Source organism: Histomonas meleagridis (genome assembly GCF_020186115.1).
Source record: "Histomonas meleagridis strain 2922-C6/04-10x chromosome Unknown contig_88, whole genome shotgun sequence".
NCBI classification, from domain to species: Eukaryota; Parabasalia; order Tritrichomonadida; family Dientamoebidae; genus Histomonas; species Histomonas meleagridis.
Genome location: NW_027150922.1, coordinates 122,506 through 143,932, shown reverse-complemented (window position 1 = coordinate 143,932; position 21,427 = coordinate 122,506). Strand labels below are relative to the sequence as shown.

Here is a 21,427-nt window from a genome sequence, read left to right as displayed (position 1 = left end):
TATTAATAATCAAAGTAAAGAATCAATCAATAGTGAATTTATTAATGCTAATAATCAAAGTAAAGAACCAATCAATAGTGAATTTATTAATCCTAATAATCAAAGTCAAGAATCAATAAATAGTGAATTTATTAATATTAATAATCAAAGTAAAGAATCAATAAATAGTGAATTTATCAATACTAATAATCAAAGTAAAGAACCAATCAATAGTGAATTTATTAATCCTAATAATCAAAGTCAAGAATCAATAAATAGTGAATTTATCAATACTAATAATCAAAGTAAAGAACCAATCAATAGTGAATTTATTAATGCTAATAATCAAAGTAAAGAATCAATAAATAGTGAATTTATCAATACTAATAACCAAAGTCAAATATTCCCAATTAATAGTGAATTTATTAATGCTAATAATCAAAGTAAAGAACCAATCAATAGTGAATTTATCAATACTAATAACCAAAGTCAAATATTCCCAATAAATAGTGAATTTATCAATACTAATAACCAAAGTCAAGAATCAATCAATAGTGAATTTATTAATATTAATAATCAACGTAAAGAACTAATTAATAGTGAATTTATTAATGCTAATAATCAAAGTAAAGAATCAATAAATAGTGAATTTATTAATGCTAATAATCAAAGTCAAGAATCAATAAATAGTGAATTTATTAATACTAATAATCAAAGTCAAGAATCAATAAATAGTGAATTTATTAATACTAATAATCAAAGTAAAGAACCAATCAATAGTGAATTTATTAATGCTAATAATCAAAGTCAAGAATCAATAAATAGTGAATTTATTAATACTAATAATCAAAGTCAAGAATCAATAAATAGTGAATTTATCAATACTAATAACCAAAGTCAAGAATCAATCAATAGTGAATTTATTAATATTAATAATCAACGTAAAGAACTAATTAATAGTGAATTTATTAATGCTAATAATCAAAGTAAAGAATCAATAAATAGTGAATTTATTAATGCTAATAATCAAAGTCAAGAATCAATAAATAGTGAATTTATCAATACTAATAACCAAAGTCAAATATTCCCAATTAATAGTGAATTTATTAATACTAATAATCAAAGTAAAGAACCAATCAATAGTGAATTTATTAATGCTAATAATCAAAGTCAAGAATCAATAAATAGTGAATTTATTAATACTAATAATCAAAGTCAAGAATCAATCAATAGTGAATTTATCAATACTAATAATCAAAGTCAAGAATCAATCAATAGTGAATTTATTAATACTAATAACCAAAGTCAAATATTCCCAATAAATAGTGAATTTATCAATACTAATAACCAAAGTCAAGAATCAATCAATAGTGAATTTATTAATATTAATAATCAACGTAAAGAACTAATTAATAGTGAATTTATTAATGCTAATAATCAAAGTAAAGAATCAATAAATAGTGAATTTATTAATGCTAATAATCAAAGTAAAGAATCAATAAATAGTGAATTTATCAATACTAATAACCAAAGTCAAATATTCCCAATTAATAGTGAATTTATTAATATTAATAATCAAAGTAAAGAACCAATCAATAGTGAATTTATTAATGCTAATAATCAACGTAAAGAACTAATTAATAGTGAATTTATTAATATTAATAATCAAAGTAAAGAATCAATAAATAGTGAATTTATCAATACTAATAACCAAAGTCAAATATTCCCAATAAATAGTGAATTTATTAATGCTAATAATCAAAGTAAAGAATCAATCAATAGTGAATTTATTAATGCTAATAATCAAAGTAAAGAATCAATCAATAGTGAATTTATCAATACTAATAATCAAAGTAAAGAATCAATAAATAGTGAATTTATCAATGCTAATAATCAAAGTCAAGAATCAATAAATAGTGAATTTATTAATACTAATAATCAACGTAAAGAACTAATTAATAGTGAATTTATTAATGCTAATAATCAAAGTAAAGAATCAATAAATAGTGAATTTATTAATGCTAATAATCAAAGTAAAGAATCAATAAATAGTGAATTTATCAATACTAATAACCAAAGTCAAATATTCCCAATTAATAGTGAATTTATTAATATTAATAATCAACGTAAAGAACTAATTAATAGTGAATTTATTAATCCTAATAATCAAAGTCAAGCATCACCACTAAATAATGAATTTGTTGCTAATAACCAAACCCAAATAGCACAGAATAAATCCGAGATCATAAAAACTTCACAAGGTCAAATTGCACATGCAACATTTCGCGCATCTAATCAAACCCCAATTCATAGTGAAGCCATTCATACAAATTTCCAAGTTCCAACCAATAATAATCACAATCAATCAGTACCAAGTGTACAAGTAATGTCGAATCACTTCGCATTCCTTAGCAAGCTTGCGTACAATATTCAGGCACTCAGTAAGGCAAATCTCAAGGAGTCAATTGCGTCGAACATCCAGCAAAAAAAGTTATCATTATTAACAACAAACAAAAACGCGATTCCACACAGTGATCCATATCATGTCCAATTTCCACAGCCTCTCATAACATCGCATGTTCATGAACATCCAATGGCAACGCGTGCGAGCAGTAACTCACCTGATAACAAATTCTCGAAGAAAAACACGTCAGATATAAATGTACAACATGTAAAGCGAATAATTCCGATTCAACAGCAGAACCCTAGTGTACGCAAAGTAAGCTCCAAACAAAAGCCAAAGCAAAATAATGAAATTAAAAATTTAAAAATGATAAGCCCAAGATTCCCAACAAAAAGACGATACGCCAGCATAGACGAAATAAACGAGTACGGCAGGTGGGCATGGGAGGCGAAGGAGAGGCCCAAAATCGTGACGGAGCCCGTAAATTCGCTTCTTATCGCGTACACAAACATGAACAGCATCGAACCGTCGAAAACCGCGAGTAAAGTACTGGAAAATGTCGGTTATGATTTCGCAAAGTTTTTGGTGCTTGGAATACCTGGAGATAGAAGTACAAATCAAATAAGCGAAAGAAAACATCAGATAGGAAGTAAGGGTAATGGAGTGACGCCTGTTAGAGCATTTTCTAGATCAAAGTTTTACCCATGTCATAAATACTTTAGAGAAATTGATACAGAAACAAATTTGGCAATAGCTTACTTGGTTAGAAATACAGGGAAAATATTGGCAAGATATGCTGGAACTAAATTAACAAAGAAATATGGAATGTCAGAATTAAACAAAATCGCAGAATCAGTTTGGAAGGAATATCAAATTAAAAATTATGAAGGCGACAATGTCATGTTACCAAACGCTTTGGATAATCTGAGAAAATTATTTGCATTGTTTGACGCAATACAGAAAAGTAACATTAGTTATACGTGCGATGTTATGTCTATTCCAAATAACAAAAATATGGCCAGAGAAATGCCGTTGGATAAAATATTTCGGGATTATCTAATTAGAAATAATTTGTTTGAATAAAAATAAATGTTTCTCCATTTTCCTAATGACAAAAGTTATCAAATTTTATATCTATGTTTTTAATCAAACATTTGACAAATTTAATTATCTCTCCAAAAATTTGGTCCTAATACAAAAAAGTCGTCAGCGTTCATTGTCATTTTTCGTGAACTCCTTTTTCCAATTTATCGAAGATCTCTTACTTGGATTCTGGAAACGGAGTTTATTGAGTCCACCTTCACTTGCTTTAGAGAATGCTTCACTAATACTGTCCAACCAGCGCTCTTCGAACCTTACAATTTCATCGAGAATTTTTTTGGCAGTTTTTTGATCATCATCTTCTTCAATATAAGTCGGATGTAATTTTGACCTATTTTGGCATAGCGTATTAAGGCCTTCGAAAAAATGCTGAATTGATTCAATTCGGCCAGATAAAATGTTATCACAATATAAGTAATGACTAATCACACTACCAGATTGATATTCAGATGTATCTATAAAAGAACTTCGAATAACTATTGCTATGGTTTGTTTTGGTAGGTCATAAACACCAATTGCAGAATTTTCATGATAAGAACGACGAACATATCCAATAAAAATGTTTTGAAGACAGTCACGTAGTTCCGATGGCTCTGTTTCGGGATCTCTTCTTTCGCCTACTGCTGAACATGTGGAAAAATCATATTGAAATGTTTTACAAGCGATTGGATCATAAAATGTTCCGTCTTTTTGAAGTGCTTCAGGGCACAAAATAGCACCATAGTTTTGAAAAGGAACGTATGTGCATTGTCGCAAATTCCATTTGAGTATCGTTTTTGCTCTTGCCTCGAGAAGAAGCGTTTTATCAACAATTTCCGAGAGCAAGGAATAACATTGTTCGTATTCTTCTGGAAGAGAATTATAAAGGATACTTGCAATTACATCTGTTGCATTTTCCTTGTTTTCTTCCATTTTTTTTAACGTTTTTAGTAAACGTCTTCTATACTTGAACTGTCATTTATCATTTTATCAAAATAATATCATAACTATTTATAATATTTCTAATTTTCGTGAGAGATATTATAAATAATGTATGAAAAAATATATATTCTTAAGAATATATATAGACTAATTAAATTAAAATAATTCGAATACTTTCGATTTATAATCTCATGAAGTTAAAATGATTTTTTGGGAATATTCAAAATATCTAATTTATAAAAAATGACCTATTAAATAATTTGGATAAAAATTAATAAAAAAAAGAAAATTATATTATAATAAAAGAATAATGAAAAAAGAAAAAAATTAATAAAAATAGGTAATCATATCAGTATATGTAGGAACTCGCCGGTTGACATGATATAGGGAAGAGGGTGGGCAAGTAAATCATTAAATTAAAAAATAGATGAAATGTCAAAAACATAAAAACACGAATTTTGAAACAAAAAAATCATAATCTATAAAAACATCATTTTTTATTAAAGATACACATCATATTAATAATTATTTTAAAATTGTAAACACTGTAATTTTGTCTATATATGTTTTTTTGGAAGCCTACTTTTCATTTTATATAATATATAGAAACGCAACATTAAAATTCCTAAATTATTAAGTACATTTGAAATCAAATTACAAAAATAAGTATGTTTTTATTAACTAAATTTCTAAACACCTCCTTTTTCAAGGTATAACACTAATATTTGTGTCAATTCCTTTTTGTTGAAGAAGTAAATTTATTATTTCAGTGTTACCTTTTTCATTTGCTAAGATGAATGATGTTTTAAATGTTCCAAATAATTTCCGAATATTATTTTGAAATATCAAATAATTTAAATATTTTTAAATAAAATAAATAATTATCTTTTTCATTAATTGCAATATCTTCATTAGCAAGAAGTAATTTAACTATTTCAATGTGTCCATTTAAAGATGCTATCATAAATACAGTTCTAAATAAAGTAATTATTCTCCAAATATCATATCAAAACAGAATATTATCAAAACAAATTTCAAACAAAATATATTAACATTTTTATTATGTATATTAATTCCATCTTGCATAAGAAGTAATTTAACTATTTCTGTATGACCATTTTTAGATGCCCAAATAAGTGCTGTATTAAATAATTTAAATAATTTCCAAATATTATTTTGAAATATTTAAAAATTATTAAAATAAAATTTAAACAAAGCAAATATATATTTTTAGCATTAATATCAATTCCTTCTTGTTCAAGAAGTAATTTAACTATTTCTGTATGACCATTTTTAGATGCCCAAATAAGTGCTGTATTAAATATTTTAAATAATTTCCAAATATTATTTTGAAATATTCAAAAATTATTAAAATAAAATTTAAACAAAGTAAATATATATTTTTAGCATTAATATCAATTCCTTCTTGTTCAAGAAGTAATTTAACTATTTCTATATAACCATTCCAAGATGCATACATAAGTGCTGTTATTAATATTTTAAATAATTTCCAAATATTTTTTCGAAACGTCATATTATTAAGAAAAATATAAAATAAAATTAATAAATATCTTTAGCATTAATATCAATTCCTTTTTGAGCAAGGAGTAATTTAACTATTTCTGTGTAACCTTTTATGGATGCTAAAATAAGTGCTGTCAAAAATAATTTGATTAATTTCCAAATATTATATACAAACATCAAATTATTAAAATAAGTATAAAATTAAACAAATAAATGTTTTTAACATTAACATCAATCCCTTCTTGTCTAAGAAGTAATTTAACTATTTTTATATTTCCTTTTTGAGATGCCAAAATAAGTGCTGTGTGAAATTTTATGAATAAATTCCAAATATTATTTTGAAATATTAAATTATTAAAATAAATTTCAAATAAAATAAATAAATATCTTTAGCATTAATATCAATTCCTTCTTGTTCAAGAAGTAATTTAACTATTTCTATATAACCATTTTTAGATGCTTTTATAAGTGCTGTTCTAAATAATTTAAATAATTTCCAAATATTATTTTGAAATAGTCCAAAATTATTAAAATAAAAATAAAATAAAATAAATAAATATTTTCCCCATTGATATCGATTCCTTTTTTCTCAAGAAGTAATTTAACTATTTCTGTATTACCTTCTTGAGATGCTAATACAAGTGCTTTATTAAATAGTTTGAATGATTTCCAAATATTCTTTTAAAATAAAAAATTGTTTAAATAAGTATTAAATGAAGAATATAAATATTTTTGGCATTTACATCAATTCCTTTTTGTTTAAGAAGTAATTGAACCATTTCTGTATTGCCTTTATAAGATGCATAAATAAGGTCTTCATTAAAAATTGTAAATAATTTCCATATTTTAATTTAAAATTTTAAATTATTAAAATAAAAATTGAAAATTAATAAACAATTTTTTGTAAAGATATATATCCTTCATTGATAAGATAGTTAAAAAGTTCTTCATTACCTAAAAATGTTGAATTTTCAGAAAAATTTATTGATATTGGATGTTTTTCAAAAAAATATTGTAAAGTGAATATTACCAGTTTCAATTGATTCAATAATAAGATATCTATTGAGTTTCATTCCTTCTTTTTCTAAAAATGAAAGAATGTTAAAACTATTATACAGAATACACTTTATTGCCAATTGTGTTAAATTTATGATTTCAATATTACCTTTTCCATAAAGATAATGAAAGATATCATTTCGATGGAATTCAATTGCAGTTTCATATGCATCTTCAAATGATGAATGATTCTGCTCACATAAATGAATAATTTCTTCATTTCCACCTGCAACTGCATATTTACCTGTATTTGTTACATTTGCACCATTCATAAGTAAATATTTAAAACATTTAACTGAAGAAAAAAATGCTGCATAATCAATTAATGTAATATTATCTTTATTAATAAAAGAACATCTTTCATAAAGTGATGGTTCAATTGTTTGATTAAAATCAAAATTTGTTTGTGATGATATTTCTTGAAGTTTTTCTATTTCATCATTTCGAATTATTTTTGCAATTTCATTTGGATTATGTCCTTCTTTAATATATTTTTTATGAAGTTCCCAATCATTCTTTGATAGCTCATTGAAGTTTTGAAAAAAGTAAACTGAGAATTCGTTGGATTTAAATTTTTCAATTTCTTCATATGAAAAGCATTGGGCAAAATAATAAGTTTTTTTCAATTTACATATTTTTGAATCAATTAATTCATTTTCAATCATTTTTTCAACAAGATAATTTGATTCTTGGGTTCTAATAAATAACAGAAATTTGGTAAAAACAGTTATGAATTTATAACGCAAATTATTTGTAATTTCATTTTCTTTAATATCAATTTTTTGTAAATATTGGAAACATAATTTATAAACATTTTTTGAAACAAAATATGAATATATAATTCTACATGTAATGAGTATGAATGAATACGCTAATTCTGCATAAAAGTAAAATAAAAAAATGGTCGATTCTATTGATTTATCAATGTTATTTTCATTTAAATCAAAAATAACATTCTCGAGGTTTTGTAACATTTGTAAGTTTTTCTTATAATCGGGTGTTACCTGACTTTGGTTTCCACCCATCCAAAAAAATGATTTTTGAGTAAGATGTAAAATAATGTATAAAAATGTACATATGTAAATGAATGATTTTTTTTAACATTAGAATATTTAATTCTAAAAACAATTTACAAATTAAAGATACTTTAATGATTAAATTTCCTAATGAAAACCCATATTCTAGAAATTTTATAAAGTCACTTTTGTTATTAAACAAAAAGGTGCGAATTGATAACATGTTATACATTTCATTTGTTTTGGAAGTAAAAGATTATGAAATATATATAAAATTCATTATAGGAATTCAAAAATCGAAACACCATTTTTAAAGAATTGTCTATATTTTAGACAATATGGGTTTGAATCTTTTTATCTTCTTGATAAATTAATTGATTATGGTTTTATTGAGCCATACATTTTCAAAGATTGTTTTCCAAAAAAAAAATTTCAAATCGGAGTTTCGGATAAATTTCATAGAAAAATCGCGAAAATTTCGAAGAACTTTCCAAAAATGATCTATATAGATAAATTTATAAATAATTATGTACTAATTTTTTATGATATGTAAATTTATCTATACTTTCATTTCAATAACGTTATTCTTATATAATTTAGGCAAAAATTCTCATCAAATTCAGATTGATGATTCATTATGTATAAAAATATAAAGCATTATAAAATTAACCAATATATTTTCAAAAATTATATCATGTTCACGCGTTTGTATATAGGTATCTATTTATTATTAATATATATTGGATTAGACCACTTTTTGAAAATGAAACGAACAATATGAATTCAATATTTGAATTAAAGAAATTCCTAATTTTACCCTTATATTTGTCGGTTACTAGATATCCGTTAAGTAACTTCACTTTTTTATTTAAATCTGCCATCTCAATTTCACTTAATGAAACCCAAATAATCTGGAAAAAAATCGTGTAAAAAGATTTATTAAATTTTTTTCCCCTCTTAACTAGATGCACACCAACTCAAATAATTAAGTCTAATCTATATCATTAATGTTCTTTCTGTGTTCCAATATCGAATCTCAATTTGCAAAAATATTTATATCACTTTTTGTTATTGTATGTTAAACGCAAACATGTCACACGACAATGAAAAAGACACTTTCTTTCCTCAGAATTTCTTTAACAAAACGGTTCACCCGAAGTCACTTTTAGTTCAAAATGAATGAAAAAGTTAATTGAAGCAATATTCGGCGGTTATTTGTTAATCTGGTCAAATTAAGCGATGAGTGAGGGAGAAACTGAAACAACGATGATGGAGTTCCGTATCTCCAAGCGAATCGGTTCTCATGGCCGCTCATGGACTATTGACGTTACCAAACTCGGGAAAGAAATTCTTGAAGAAGCGATGGATTTTTTGAAGTTTGACGATGAAGAAAGAGAAGGTGAACATTGTTTAGTCCATAAAATTAGCGAAGGATATAAGTTTATTAACCTTGAAAAGCCACTTAAGGAATCTATGCCCGTTGCACATAACGCGCTTGTCGTTTCTAAAGTCAAGAAAATCATCAAAATCACAAACTTGGAATGTACCCGTTCCATTTTGATTGATCTGACTGTCCCAATCTGTGAATACTTGTCAATGATCGCAGAGAAGCTTCGATTCCATTGTCAGGCAGATCAGTACACACTTTATACCCTTACAGAGGAAACAGAGACAGAAGAACAAAAGATCAAGCAACCACTTGAGCAATTACAACCTATTGCACTCCAGACATCAAACACCGAAAAGCTTGTCTTCAAGCGTCGGTTTTACCTAATTTTTATTGATCATTTTGCCGATTATGATAACGCATTACACATCTTCCGAGATGTCAAACAAGCATATTTCGAAGGGCCGATTATGATTTCAAACAAAAAAGATGCGTTAGACATTTGTTATCCGTTATTGTATGCAAGTGCAGCCACTCCAAGTGAAGCTAAAGAAGTAATTGCTAATCTTCAAAAAGGTGGTCCACTTAATGACTTATTACCACCGTGTGTTAAACAAAGTCCAAAGCTTCGTAAAAAGATCATTAAACTCTTCGAAGAAAGTCCACCACTTGATCGTCACGAAGCAATTTCTCAGTTCATTCAAAAAGTTCGGCCGTTACCTGGCTACGGTTGTGAGGTTTACCCCGCCAAGTTGGTGCTGGGGAAGGGGCAGACCCAAAAAGTGCGCATGTTAGTTGGTCCGCGAGGTGTCACTGTTTACGATAAGGAAATGACCAAAATCATTCAAAACATTCATATCTTAAAGCTACAGTCATATTCCAAGCATCACAAGAAGTTAGCGATCAAATATGTCAAAGAAGGTAAAGGCGGTAAATCGGCAGTTGATATATCCACGTTTTCATTACCGAAAGGTGATGCTATATATTCATATATCAAGGAAAACTTCCAAGTGTTATGTAACAGATACTTTAAGATGCGTGAACGACGTAACTTACGTGCCGCAGGTTTACTTGATCAAGACTTTAACTTCGAACTTGTCCAAGGTATGTACATGACTGTCATTGAAGCTGAAGCAGCAATTAAACAGTTCTTATTTGAAGCAGAGAAATTACCCGAAGTTGATTATACTGATTATGGATTAGTAGTAGCGACAACACCAGAACAATGTACATTTAATGATAAGACTATGACACAAGACTTTGTTGAATTAAAGAAATTCATTGGCGAAAGTACTAACACAGGTAAAATAGTCTTGAAGCGTATGCCAGTAATAGCATTAGAAGATATCATATTTGAAGGTGCAATTAGAAGAATTAAAATGATACAAGAGAACTTAATTGAGTATCGTAATAATATATTTAATGCTAATATTAAAGATGCGAAGTTCTTCTTTAAGACTACACTTGATTACTTAGGATTTACTATTGCAGCATTTCAAGAAGAGAATTTATCAGATACATTACAGAATGCTAAAGATGTATTAACTACTGTCTTTAAATTGGTGTCTGATAGTGACTCTAGATCACGTGGTATATCTGAAATATCGGGTCAAATTGTGGAATATATTAATCGTATTATTAATGAAATGCCAAATTCGATTGGATTCATAGAGAAATCTAGATATGGAAGACCGAAGTCAGTTGAAGCAGATGAATCTGCTTTATCACAAGTTAATAATGGACAATTATCTATTTTAGCGTTTATAATGTGTTTAGAAGACTTAAGTGAATATATTTATAGGAATCGAATTGAAATCTCTAAGTTAGAATTACAATATGATATCTTATGTACAAGTATTAATAATATGATCATTGAATCTCAAAAGTTTGCAATTAATTTAATTAAGAAAGATGTATTAGATTCCGAATTATTTGAAATCATTTGTTCATTATTTACAGGTTTCATTGACTTTAATAATTCATTTAATAAAGGTGTAGTCCATGAACCTTATTATAGTGAAATCAAACGAAGGATTTTACTTGTCTTTAAGACATTTGATTTGGTAAATATTCGATTCCTTAAAGATGGAGAAACTTCTTCTTATCGATTATTCCCAGGTACATTAATTCATATGTTCCATGCTATGAATGCATTACAAGATATGGAACAAACTATAAAGACATTATTACAATATGATTTTGCTCGATCTAATCAAGAAGTAAATAATTCATTACAACAAGCATTGAATTTCATCCAAAAGACAGAAGATGTAACATTATCTAATTATAAGAAACTTCAAAGTAATCCAAATGATCAAAAACTAAGAAATAATTCAATTCAATTACTTCATGAAGCACGACAAAAGATGTTTGAATTATTTGAAGTGATTCAACCTTATTCTTCTATAGTTGATGCTACACAACAATTCTTTTCATTCTTTGAACTTCTTGAAAATTCATTACATAGTTTAACATCTGGTAATACTTCACCTACTAATGTTGATACATGTATTAAATCTATAACTATATTAATTAAAGAAATGGCTGAAGATAATATTGAAAATCAACAACAATGGATTGATCGATTAACTTCAACATTAAATAAGATGAAAGAACATTATGAGAAATTAGTAGAACATCCTACAGATGGACGATTATTACAACCTTTACATGAATTAATGCATATAACATTAAAAGATGTTAATTTCATTCAGAAATATTTACCAATTGAAAAACATCGAACAATACCATTAATTATAGAATTAATTTCACCATTCTTAAAAGCTGCTTTAGGTAATCCTTATATGACTGATGAATATGAGAAATGTGATCATATTCATTTATATTCTCAAATGCATTATAACTTAGCATTATTAATTAATATGTATTTAACTACTATTGAAAAGCCTTATATTAAAATATCTAAAGCTTTATATGAAGATATTTCAAAACGTGTTAAAGTATTAGAAAAGATTTATATTGAATTAGCTAATGATCGATCATTAATAATGGATAATCCTTATGCATTTTCTATATCTTATAAAATAGAACATACAATTCAACAATTAGAAATATCTGAAGCTAACTTAATTAAGTCTACTACAGAATTAGATACAATATTATTAAATTGTACATTTAGAAAATGTTTGGCATTATCTATGAAATCTATACGTGATTATTTCGATGAAGTTGGTCGAATGCATATTAGTCCTTATCGTCCTTTGCCTACTACAGAAGGTATTACTGAATATCGAAAGAATTTAATTAACTTTACTGCAGCTTTACGTAATGTAGCTACAATGCCTGGCGTAAATCAAGACGATGCTAAATTCTTAACAGATGAATCAAATCAAATAATGAAAATGGTTGTAGATGTAACTAAAGCTGGTAAATCTCCTTCACATGATTTTGATAATTTAATTATTAATATTGAACGTTATATCCAAAGTTTATATATTAGAGGTGATCAAATTAATGAATTTAAGAATTCGAATGAAATTACTGAGAAAATTGATGAATTACAAAATGCTAATGAAAAGATTATCTATGGATTACCTACTACAGAAGCATTATTTGAACAATTATTATGTTCTACTATTGAATGGTTAACTAAATTTACTACATTAGATGTAAGTAATATATCTAAAAATGCTCAGGAATTTGTATATGTTTGTAGTGAAGGATTTAAAGATTTAATTAATTTCTTAAATCCTTATATTAATAATCATAAATATGATGAAGATATTATTATTACATTAAGAGATACAATGTTACAAATAGATAATGCTTGTCCTCCAATACCTAAAGATATATTAAATGCTCCTAATCAACAACAAACTATTAATTTAATGCAACATGCATTTTTATCTTTAAAGGATTCCATTAATTATGCACGTCAATTCATTAAACTTAAATCAATCGAATTAAACTTCCAAAAACTTGAAGTATCAGTAGCATCAGAAATCCAAGAATTAGGTGATGTATTATTAGAACAACTTGAAACACTTTCATCAGTATTTGAGAAACAATTACTTACACATGTAATAGTTAAACGTAGTCAACGATTACAAGTTTTTATTTCTCAATTATATACATTCTTTAATAATAATTATCAAGTATTATTAAGTAAGAAGAATGAATTAGAATCAATCTTAGAAGCATTTTGTAGAGAAATTTCTCCTACATTAGAAGTCATTATTTATAATGTACAATTACTTCATCCATTATTTACAGATGATAAATTAATTGGTTCATGTATTAATTTCCAACAAAATGTATTACAAGTAGTTAAACGATTTGAACATCATCATATGACTTCTGCTTTAGCTCAACAATTCATTGAAAATGAAATGGCAAGAATGAATCAAATGAAACAAACATTACTTGATATATTAGAAAATCCAATTGTTCAAAGTGATCAAGCATTATTAGATTTCATTAATAATTCACTTAAATTATTTGATCAATTACCAGAAGATTTAAGTACAATGAAACCATCACAATTACAATCACATTGTGATGAGATTTATAATATGTTATCTGAATTATTAAATAATTATTTAGGAATTCTTAATGATATAGGTGTAGCAGGAGATTTAGTAATTATGCAAAAAGGTTTAGGTAAATATGTATCTTGTGAACAAAAGAATATTTATATTACTGATTCATTAATTGTTAAAGAACAACCTGTAGGTGAATCTGAATTAAATATATTATTTGATCAAATCCTTGATCAACTTTCTGATGTTACACCAATTTCTTTATCGATGAATGAATATTTAATTGGTTATATGTATAAATTATCTCAAAAGAAGAATTTAATTCCTTCTTATATATCACATGCTCAAAATGTATTTTCACCTGAAATTTCTCAAGGTAATATTCCTGTAGTAATGGGTTCATTAAGGACTTTAGCTTGTTCTGAAAAAGATCCAATGAAATCTCATGTTCATTTACAAAGAACTATGATTAAATGTATGGTTAAAGCTGCATTATTAGCTAAGAATTTATTAGAAATTCTTAAGAAGACTAAACCTGTAACTATTTATCATGAAGGTTTAATTAATTTATTAGAACAAGCTGATTTATCAATGTTAATTGAACATCAAAATTTACCTTCTGCTTTATTAGCTTATCCTCAATTAAAACAAATAGCTGAATATATACCATTAGTTCAAATTACTGATGAAGAATTTTCAACAATATCAACACAATTCTTAGAATTTATGAATGAAGTTGATTCTTCTATATCTAATGATTTTATGATTTCTTATGATCATATCTTAAATAAATTAGAAATGTCAGGTAAATATGATGAATTCATTCAAAAGGCTTCAACTCATTTATTATCTAATAATCGATGTATATCATTTTGTATATCGAAAGCTGCTGAATTAACTTCTATGTTATTTGAATTTGAAAATATATTTAGTTCTGAAATGAATAATATTAATAATTCACAAAATTCTAATCTTAAAGATGCTTTAACTTATTTACAAAATATTAATCAATATAAACCAATATTAATGCAATGGTTAAATCCTCCTGGTTCACAAGTAGAAAACTTATTAAAAGTAAGTTTACAATCTTCAATAGAAAACTTAAAGTCACATTTGAATTTATGTTCTATGTGTTTAAATACACATCCTGAAAAAATTCCTTTATATTATTCTATGCCTAGAGCAGAATTAGAAAAAATTGAAAACTTAATTAAAAATAATCCAAATTCTTCAAAATATATGGAATTACTTAAATCTCTAAAAGAAGTTTCCAATCAAATTGATATTAAATGTGATGAAGTTTATGTTGAACTTACAAGTGAAAAAGCTAAAAAAGCATTTGGTACATTAATACCTCAAATGATTAATCTTGTACAAGAATTATCAAATATGGTAGGAGAAATAGAACAATATACTCTTATACAAAAAGAAGCGCCATTAGCTCAAGAAATTAAAGAAGATAATATTGAAGAAATTAATATCGAAACTAATGAAGAAGAAAAGAAAGTAGAAGAAGAAATTAAACCTGATGTAGATCCTGATAAATTAGTATTAGATATTTATAATGCAATTCAAGATAGATCTATTGATAAACTTAGGAATTTAGTTGATACATTATTATTAGTAATTGATAATACACCTAAACTTAAAATGTTAAAGAATTGGGCATTAGAAACTAAAGAAGCTATTGAAAATGGTAACTTTGCTATTCTTGAAAAGAATAAATCAATTCTTATCCAATATTTCACTGAAAACTTACCATGGCAAACTTCATTACTTAAATCAGTTCAAGGTATATTAAATGTTAATGATGCATTCATAGATCAACAAAGAGCATTAAATGAAATATTAATTTCATATATTGATTCTAGTGATCGACCAGCAGAATTAAAGAAATTAGCAAAGATAGCAGCAGATTCTCAATCATTAACAGTCCATTCCTTTAAATTCTTTAGTAATATTGAACAAGGAATTTATTTTGATTTTTATCAAACTTCTCAACAAATGTGGGCTTCATTATTATTATTATTTGGTAATCCTACTGATGTAGCTATTAAACGATCTTTTAGATCTTTGGCTAGATTATTAGCAGGTTTATCTTATGTAGTAGAAGATGCTTCATTCCAACAACCGAATAATGAATTTACTGAATTTGAAACTAAGAAACTTAAGTTTTATTTGTCAGCTTCTTTAATTTATTATCATACTGCTTATGCTATTTCAACATTTGCTATTTCACCTTTCCAAGAAGTTTATGATTCTGTTATGAAAGATTTCGAAGAAGAATTCCAAAATTGTTATAATCAATTTTCATTTTCAGCTGATGAAATGGTTAAAATGAATAATTCTCAAACTACTACTGATTCATTTAATAATAAACGTTCAGTGTTTGAGAAATCATTCCATGATTTTGAAGTATTAATTCAAACAACAGAAAGTTTAAAGGATTTAATTGAAGGAGCACAAGAACTTCAATCCAATTTACAACAATTATGTATTATATCTAAACAATTATCAGATGTATATGTACAACAACCTGATTCTGAAAGTGTTTCTAAATTACCTTCGAAATTTGTTATGCCTTCATTACCTACTGAAGAAGTTAATATCGATATAGCATTAAAGACCTTAGAAGAAATAATGAATAATTATCAAGAATCTCAAATGAACCTTAAAAATCTTTTGTTCGATAAATCTTCAACTAATAATCAAGAAATTGTTGATTATGCTAATCAATTCTTTAAGACTTCAACTGAATTTATTACTTCTTCATTACAATTTTCTATTGTTTCTGATGACATTTCAGCTCAAAGTGAAATTACGTTACAACTTTCTCAATTAACAAATGAAGTTGAAAAGATTAATAAATCTATTAAAGATAGATTAATGTTAAGAAATGATTGGGCTGATGAAGCTAATCAATCATTTGAAGCTATTAAAGAAAAGATTACTGAAATCTTAAATATTGCTAATAATGCTATGGAACATAAGAAAGAACAAAGTGCTGTAGCTGATGAAATTAAATCTGAAATTGAATCTTCGATTAAGGCTATATTGAATTCTCAAGCCCCAATAGAATCATTTATTTCTTCATTAAATGATAAGCCTCAAGGAATCCAACGTGAATGGGCTACTTCTTTATCAGAGTTATGTATTAATTCTACAAGATCATTCCAAAAGATTTTATTATATCTTTATAATCATCCAAAAGAAATATCAAAATCAATTCAAGATGTAGTTAACGCATCAAATGAAACATCAAAATTAATTGAAAAGTTTATGGAGAACGTTAAGAATATTTCAAATCTGAATAACGATGAAGATAATGAAGATAAAGTTATTGAAGTAGCTAAATCATTAATTCAACCAATTAAATTAATGATGAGTCAATTTAATAATAAATCTACTGAAGGTAAAGTTCATGCTGAAACTTTAAATGCTATTATTGGTGGTATAGATACTATTTGTAATACTGCTGAGAAATCTAAGAAAATTAGAATCGAAAAGGCTGAGGCTGCTAAACTTAGAGCTGAAAGAAGAGCTGCAGCTGAAGAAAGAAGAAGAAAGGCTGCTCAAGAAAGAAAGAATAAGGCTCCACCTTCTTCAGCTCCTATTAAGACTAAGGAAGAATTAATGAAGAGATTAAATCTTGAATCAAGAGTTATAAGAGCAAGAATGTTACTCGAAAATCAACAAATGAGACTTGAAAAGTTCAATAGTTCTCACTAAAAAAAAAATTTGATTTTTTCATGTCACATGTCTGACAAAGGAAAATGTTTTTTGTGTTCTTTTGTTTGATATTTTCTTGGGATATACCACCGGAACCTGACATTACTCAATACACTTCTTTCAATAATCGAGTTGTATATGAAAGTTCAGTGACAATTACTAATTGTATTTTTGAATCGATAATTTCAAGTTCACCAGGAACTGCTATTTGTTTAGTCAATTCCAACATGAATGCTTATATTTGTTATTCATCATTTATCAATTGTCGAAATACAAATTTAAATTATGAATTTTTACCGACAATTTATTTATCGACTAACGATCTTGTCATATATTCAAGTTACTGTGGTAATTGTACTAGTGAAGCTGTTGGTTCATTTCTTGCTGCAGAATCTATAAATCCAACCATCATCAATTATACATCCATGTATTCATGCCACGCTATTGATTCCAACATCTGTAGAATATATGTCTCACACACAATAAATTTTTTAAATTGCAATTTCACATCTAATTTTGCAACTCAATCTTCGGTATTTTCACATTTTGAATCTAAAACCATTTCATTTTGTTATTTTACTAATAATTCGGGTTCAACGTTGATAACAATGACAGGTAATCAAAATCCATTTGAAGATTTTTCATATTGCGCGTTTTATAAAAACACTATAATCCAAGAGCCTGGGAGCTTATGTGGAATATTTAGGTTGGGAGTCTTTATAGATACGCAACTTTATAATTGCATATTTCAACATAATAATTTAGTAGATAGTGGAATGAGTTCGAGCTCGTCAATAAGTTTAATTCATTGCGTATATGATAAAGACATCGAATATATATCCGTTGGAAATATTTATTTGGTAAACTGTACTCAAAATGATGAAACAGTTCCATTGCCGAGTTGGCCAATGGAACCTTTGTATCCTTTGCCGATAATGACTTACTATGGATACAAAAGAATATATAAGCAAAGGTACAGAATTTACGAGTTTTTGGGATTCAAATACGCTGAAATTGTTGATGATGAAAATGATTTCGAAAAAGAAATTTAAATAGAAATGTGTTTGTGAATAAATGCTATAATAAATTACCTGATTTTATTTTTATTTATTGGGGATGTTTTGATATTTAATTGTTCATTTATAAATTAAATCGTTTGAATTTATTATATAAATTTTCTTAAATTAATTTCTTTGATAAATAAATTAATTACTCTAAAATAATAAGCATTTAGAATTTTACATGAAAAATAAGAATTGGCCAATCGATCTTGTTTATGAAATGGTGTTCTTTTGGAATTTAAAATCTTTCTTTTTTCATTGTCGAAGATAGAAATTTCAGAAGAATTTGGTGAATTGACTTTTGAATGACTCAAATTTGAATAGATAACGGTTATTTTAATTGTGATAACCGTTTTCTCTTAAATCCTACCTCCCTCCTTTCAAATGAAAGAAATCACATCACCTTCCTACCTGACTTCATTTATCATGGAGGAAATCCAAAATGAGCCTCTTCTGAGTTCAAAGGATATTGGATCCCATAAAGAAGTCAAACCAAAGAGATGGTTTTATTGGTTTGCGGCTTTATGTGTAGGAATTGGTTTAGTTGTTGGAACTACAATTGGGTATATTTCATTCCATAAAACAACTTCTACAACACAAACAACAATAGATACAACTACAGTTGGATCATCAAATGGATTAAACACAGATTTCAACTCACTTACAATTTATCAAATTATGGTTTCATCATTCCAAGGTGATGGTTCATCATGTTATTGCACAGGTTATGGTCCAAGTAGTCATAGAGGTAATCTTAAAGGTATCATTAATGCACTTGATTATATTAAAGGTCTTAATGTTAATGCAATTTGGCTTACACCAGTATTTGATTCAACAGGTGGAACTGGTGGTTCATTACTTCAATCAACTGGTTACTTTGCAACTGATTATTTCAACGTTGATCCAAAATTCGGTTCTAATAATGATCTTCGTAATCTTATCAAAGGTTGTCATGATCGTGGAATGTATATCTTTTTAGATGGTGTTTTCGGTCATCATGGAGGTAATGTTAAAGGATCACCAAGCGGTAAATATCCACAAGGTGGAAGTAATCCAGTTTCATATCCAGGTAGCTTAGATTTTTATAAAGAAGTCGCAACATATTGGATCCGTGAATATGAAATTGATGGTTGGCGTCTTGATCAATGCTATCAAGTTTATCAAAATGGTCATAACTATTGGCATGAAATTCGTGAAGCTGTTCAAAGTGTTTGTAATGAACGTAAGAGCCAAGGTAAACAATGGGGTACACTTGGTTATATGGTTGGTGAACATTGGAGTGGTGCTAGTGAAATCCAATCACAAACATATTCACAAGATGGTCTTAAATCAGCATTTGATTTCCCATCACGTTATAACCTTGTTCAAGTTATTGCACAAGAAGAAAGTGGTGCTGGTGGTTATGGTGTTGGTACACTTACAAATATATTTAAGTCACCAAGTGAAAAAGGATATTCTTCAGATGTTTATCCAAATCTTTTCATTACAAACCATGATGTTTGGAGATTTGGTAACTTAATCCGTAACAAATATGGTTATGATAGAAGTAATCCTTCATATTGGAAACGTTATAAGATCGCTTTAGGTTGTTTAGCTGCTTATACTGGTCCAATTACAATTTATTATGGTGATGAAGTTGGTGATATAGCAGACTGCTGGCAATCTTATGGATGTGGTGGTAATACAGCTGGTGATAATGTTGCACGTACTGATGGACATATCTCAGGATTTAACAATAACGAACAAGATTTGCATGATTATACTGCTAAGATAATGAACATACGTCAAAATTATCCAGCAATGTGGAGAGGTTCTAACAGTGTTTCAACTAAAGATGGTGCACTTATTAATGTTAAATGGGATTCTCAAACACAAACAAAGATCGTCTTTGTTGTTAATACAGGAACAATGCCAACAACAGTATATGTTAATTGTGGTGGTTCATACTTCAAAGATCTCATATCAGGCCAACAATACAGCGGTAATGGTGGATTCAACTTGAATTGTGATCCACTTACATGCTACATATTTGAGGCTAAATAAAAATTTACCTCTTCATTTTGATATCAAATTTTGCTTAAATGATATAATGTTTTTTTTATTATGTTCAAAAATATAAAATATTTTACAATAAGAAAACAATTTATCATAAAATAAAAAATCAAAATAAAAAAAAAATTTGTGATATATTTATCCTCAAAATTTATGAACATTTATAATTGAATGCAAAATTAAATCACAAATATATTATTTATTTAAACAAAAATTATATTTGTTTTATGAATTTACCTTATTTAATATCAGCATGAAATGATCTTATCCGGATATTCGTAGCAGAAATTCTCGTTATAAATGTTTTTGTTGTTTCATTTTCATTTTGTATTTCTGAATCATCGTTATTGTTAGTTTCTTCTTTTTCACTTCGAATTTGTACCAATCAAGCAATAAGTAATAACAACAACTACTACACAAACAATAACAATATTGTTATTTGTATGAGATTCATTTGTGAAAAATATTGGCGAATAAATAATAATTGTTCAGTCATAAAAAATAAATTCCGTATCAATACAAATATTTGACGAATTACTTCCAAGCAATGAAAATGATTTTGTTTGTATTCCACAAACAGTTAAAGAATATGATTTAGTGAATGAATTAATTTGTTTTGGAGTTATAGGTAAACAAGAAAATTCTGAATGTATTATCGAAATCATCATTCAATATGTATTTTTAATTGTTTAATTATC

At 26.8% G+C, this 21,427-nt stretch overlaps 3 protein-coding genes across 3 annotated transcripts; 2 read left to right on the top strand and 1 right to left on the bottom strand.

Moving 5' to 3' along the window:
- Positions 1 to 3,589: 3,589 nt before the first annotated feature.
- GO595_009211 (F-actin-capping protein subunit alpha) lies at positions 3,590 to 4,396 on the bottom strand (the record flags this gene model as incomplete). The annotated part of the gene is made up of 1 exon (XM_067922872.1): positions 3,590 to 4,396. The coding sequence occupies one exon, from the start codon at positions 4,394 to 4,396 to the stop codon at positions 3,590 to 3,592; it is 807 nt and encodes a 268-aa protein (XP_067770623.1).
- Positions 4,397 to 9,240: 4,844 nt separating this feature from the next.
- GO595_009210 (uncharacterized protein) lies at positions 9,241 to 17,616 on the top strand (the record flags this gene model as incomplete). Its single annotated transcript, XM_067922871.1, has 2 exons — positions 9,241 to 14,692; positions 15,152 to 17,616. 2 exons carry the CDS (start codon positions 9,241 to 9,243, stop codon positions 17,614 to 17,616), a joined length of 7,917 nt encoding a protein of 2,638 aa, XP_067770622.1.
- A 1,445-nt stretch (positions 17,617 to 19,061) lies between these two features.
- GO595_009209 (Alpha amylase, catalytic domain containing protein) lies at positions 19,062 to 20,720 on the top strand (the record flags this gene model as incomplete). Its single annotated transcript, XM_067922870.1, has 1 exon — positions 19,062 to 20,720. The coding sequence occupies one exon, from the start codon at positions 19,062 to 19,064 to the stop codon at positions 20,718 to 20,720; it is 1,659 nt and encodes a 552-aa protein (XP_067770621.1).
- Positions 20,721 to 21,427: the final 707 nt, after the last annotated feature.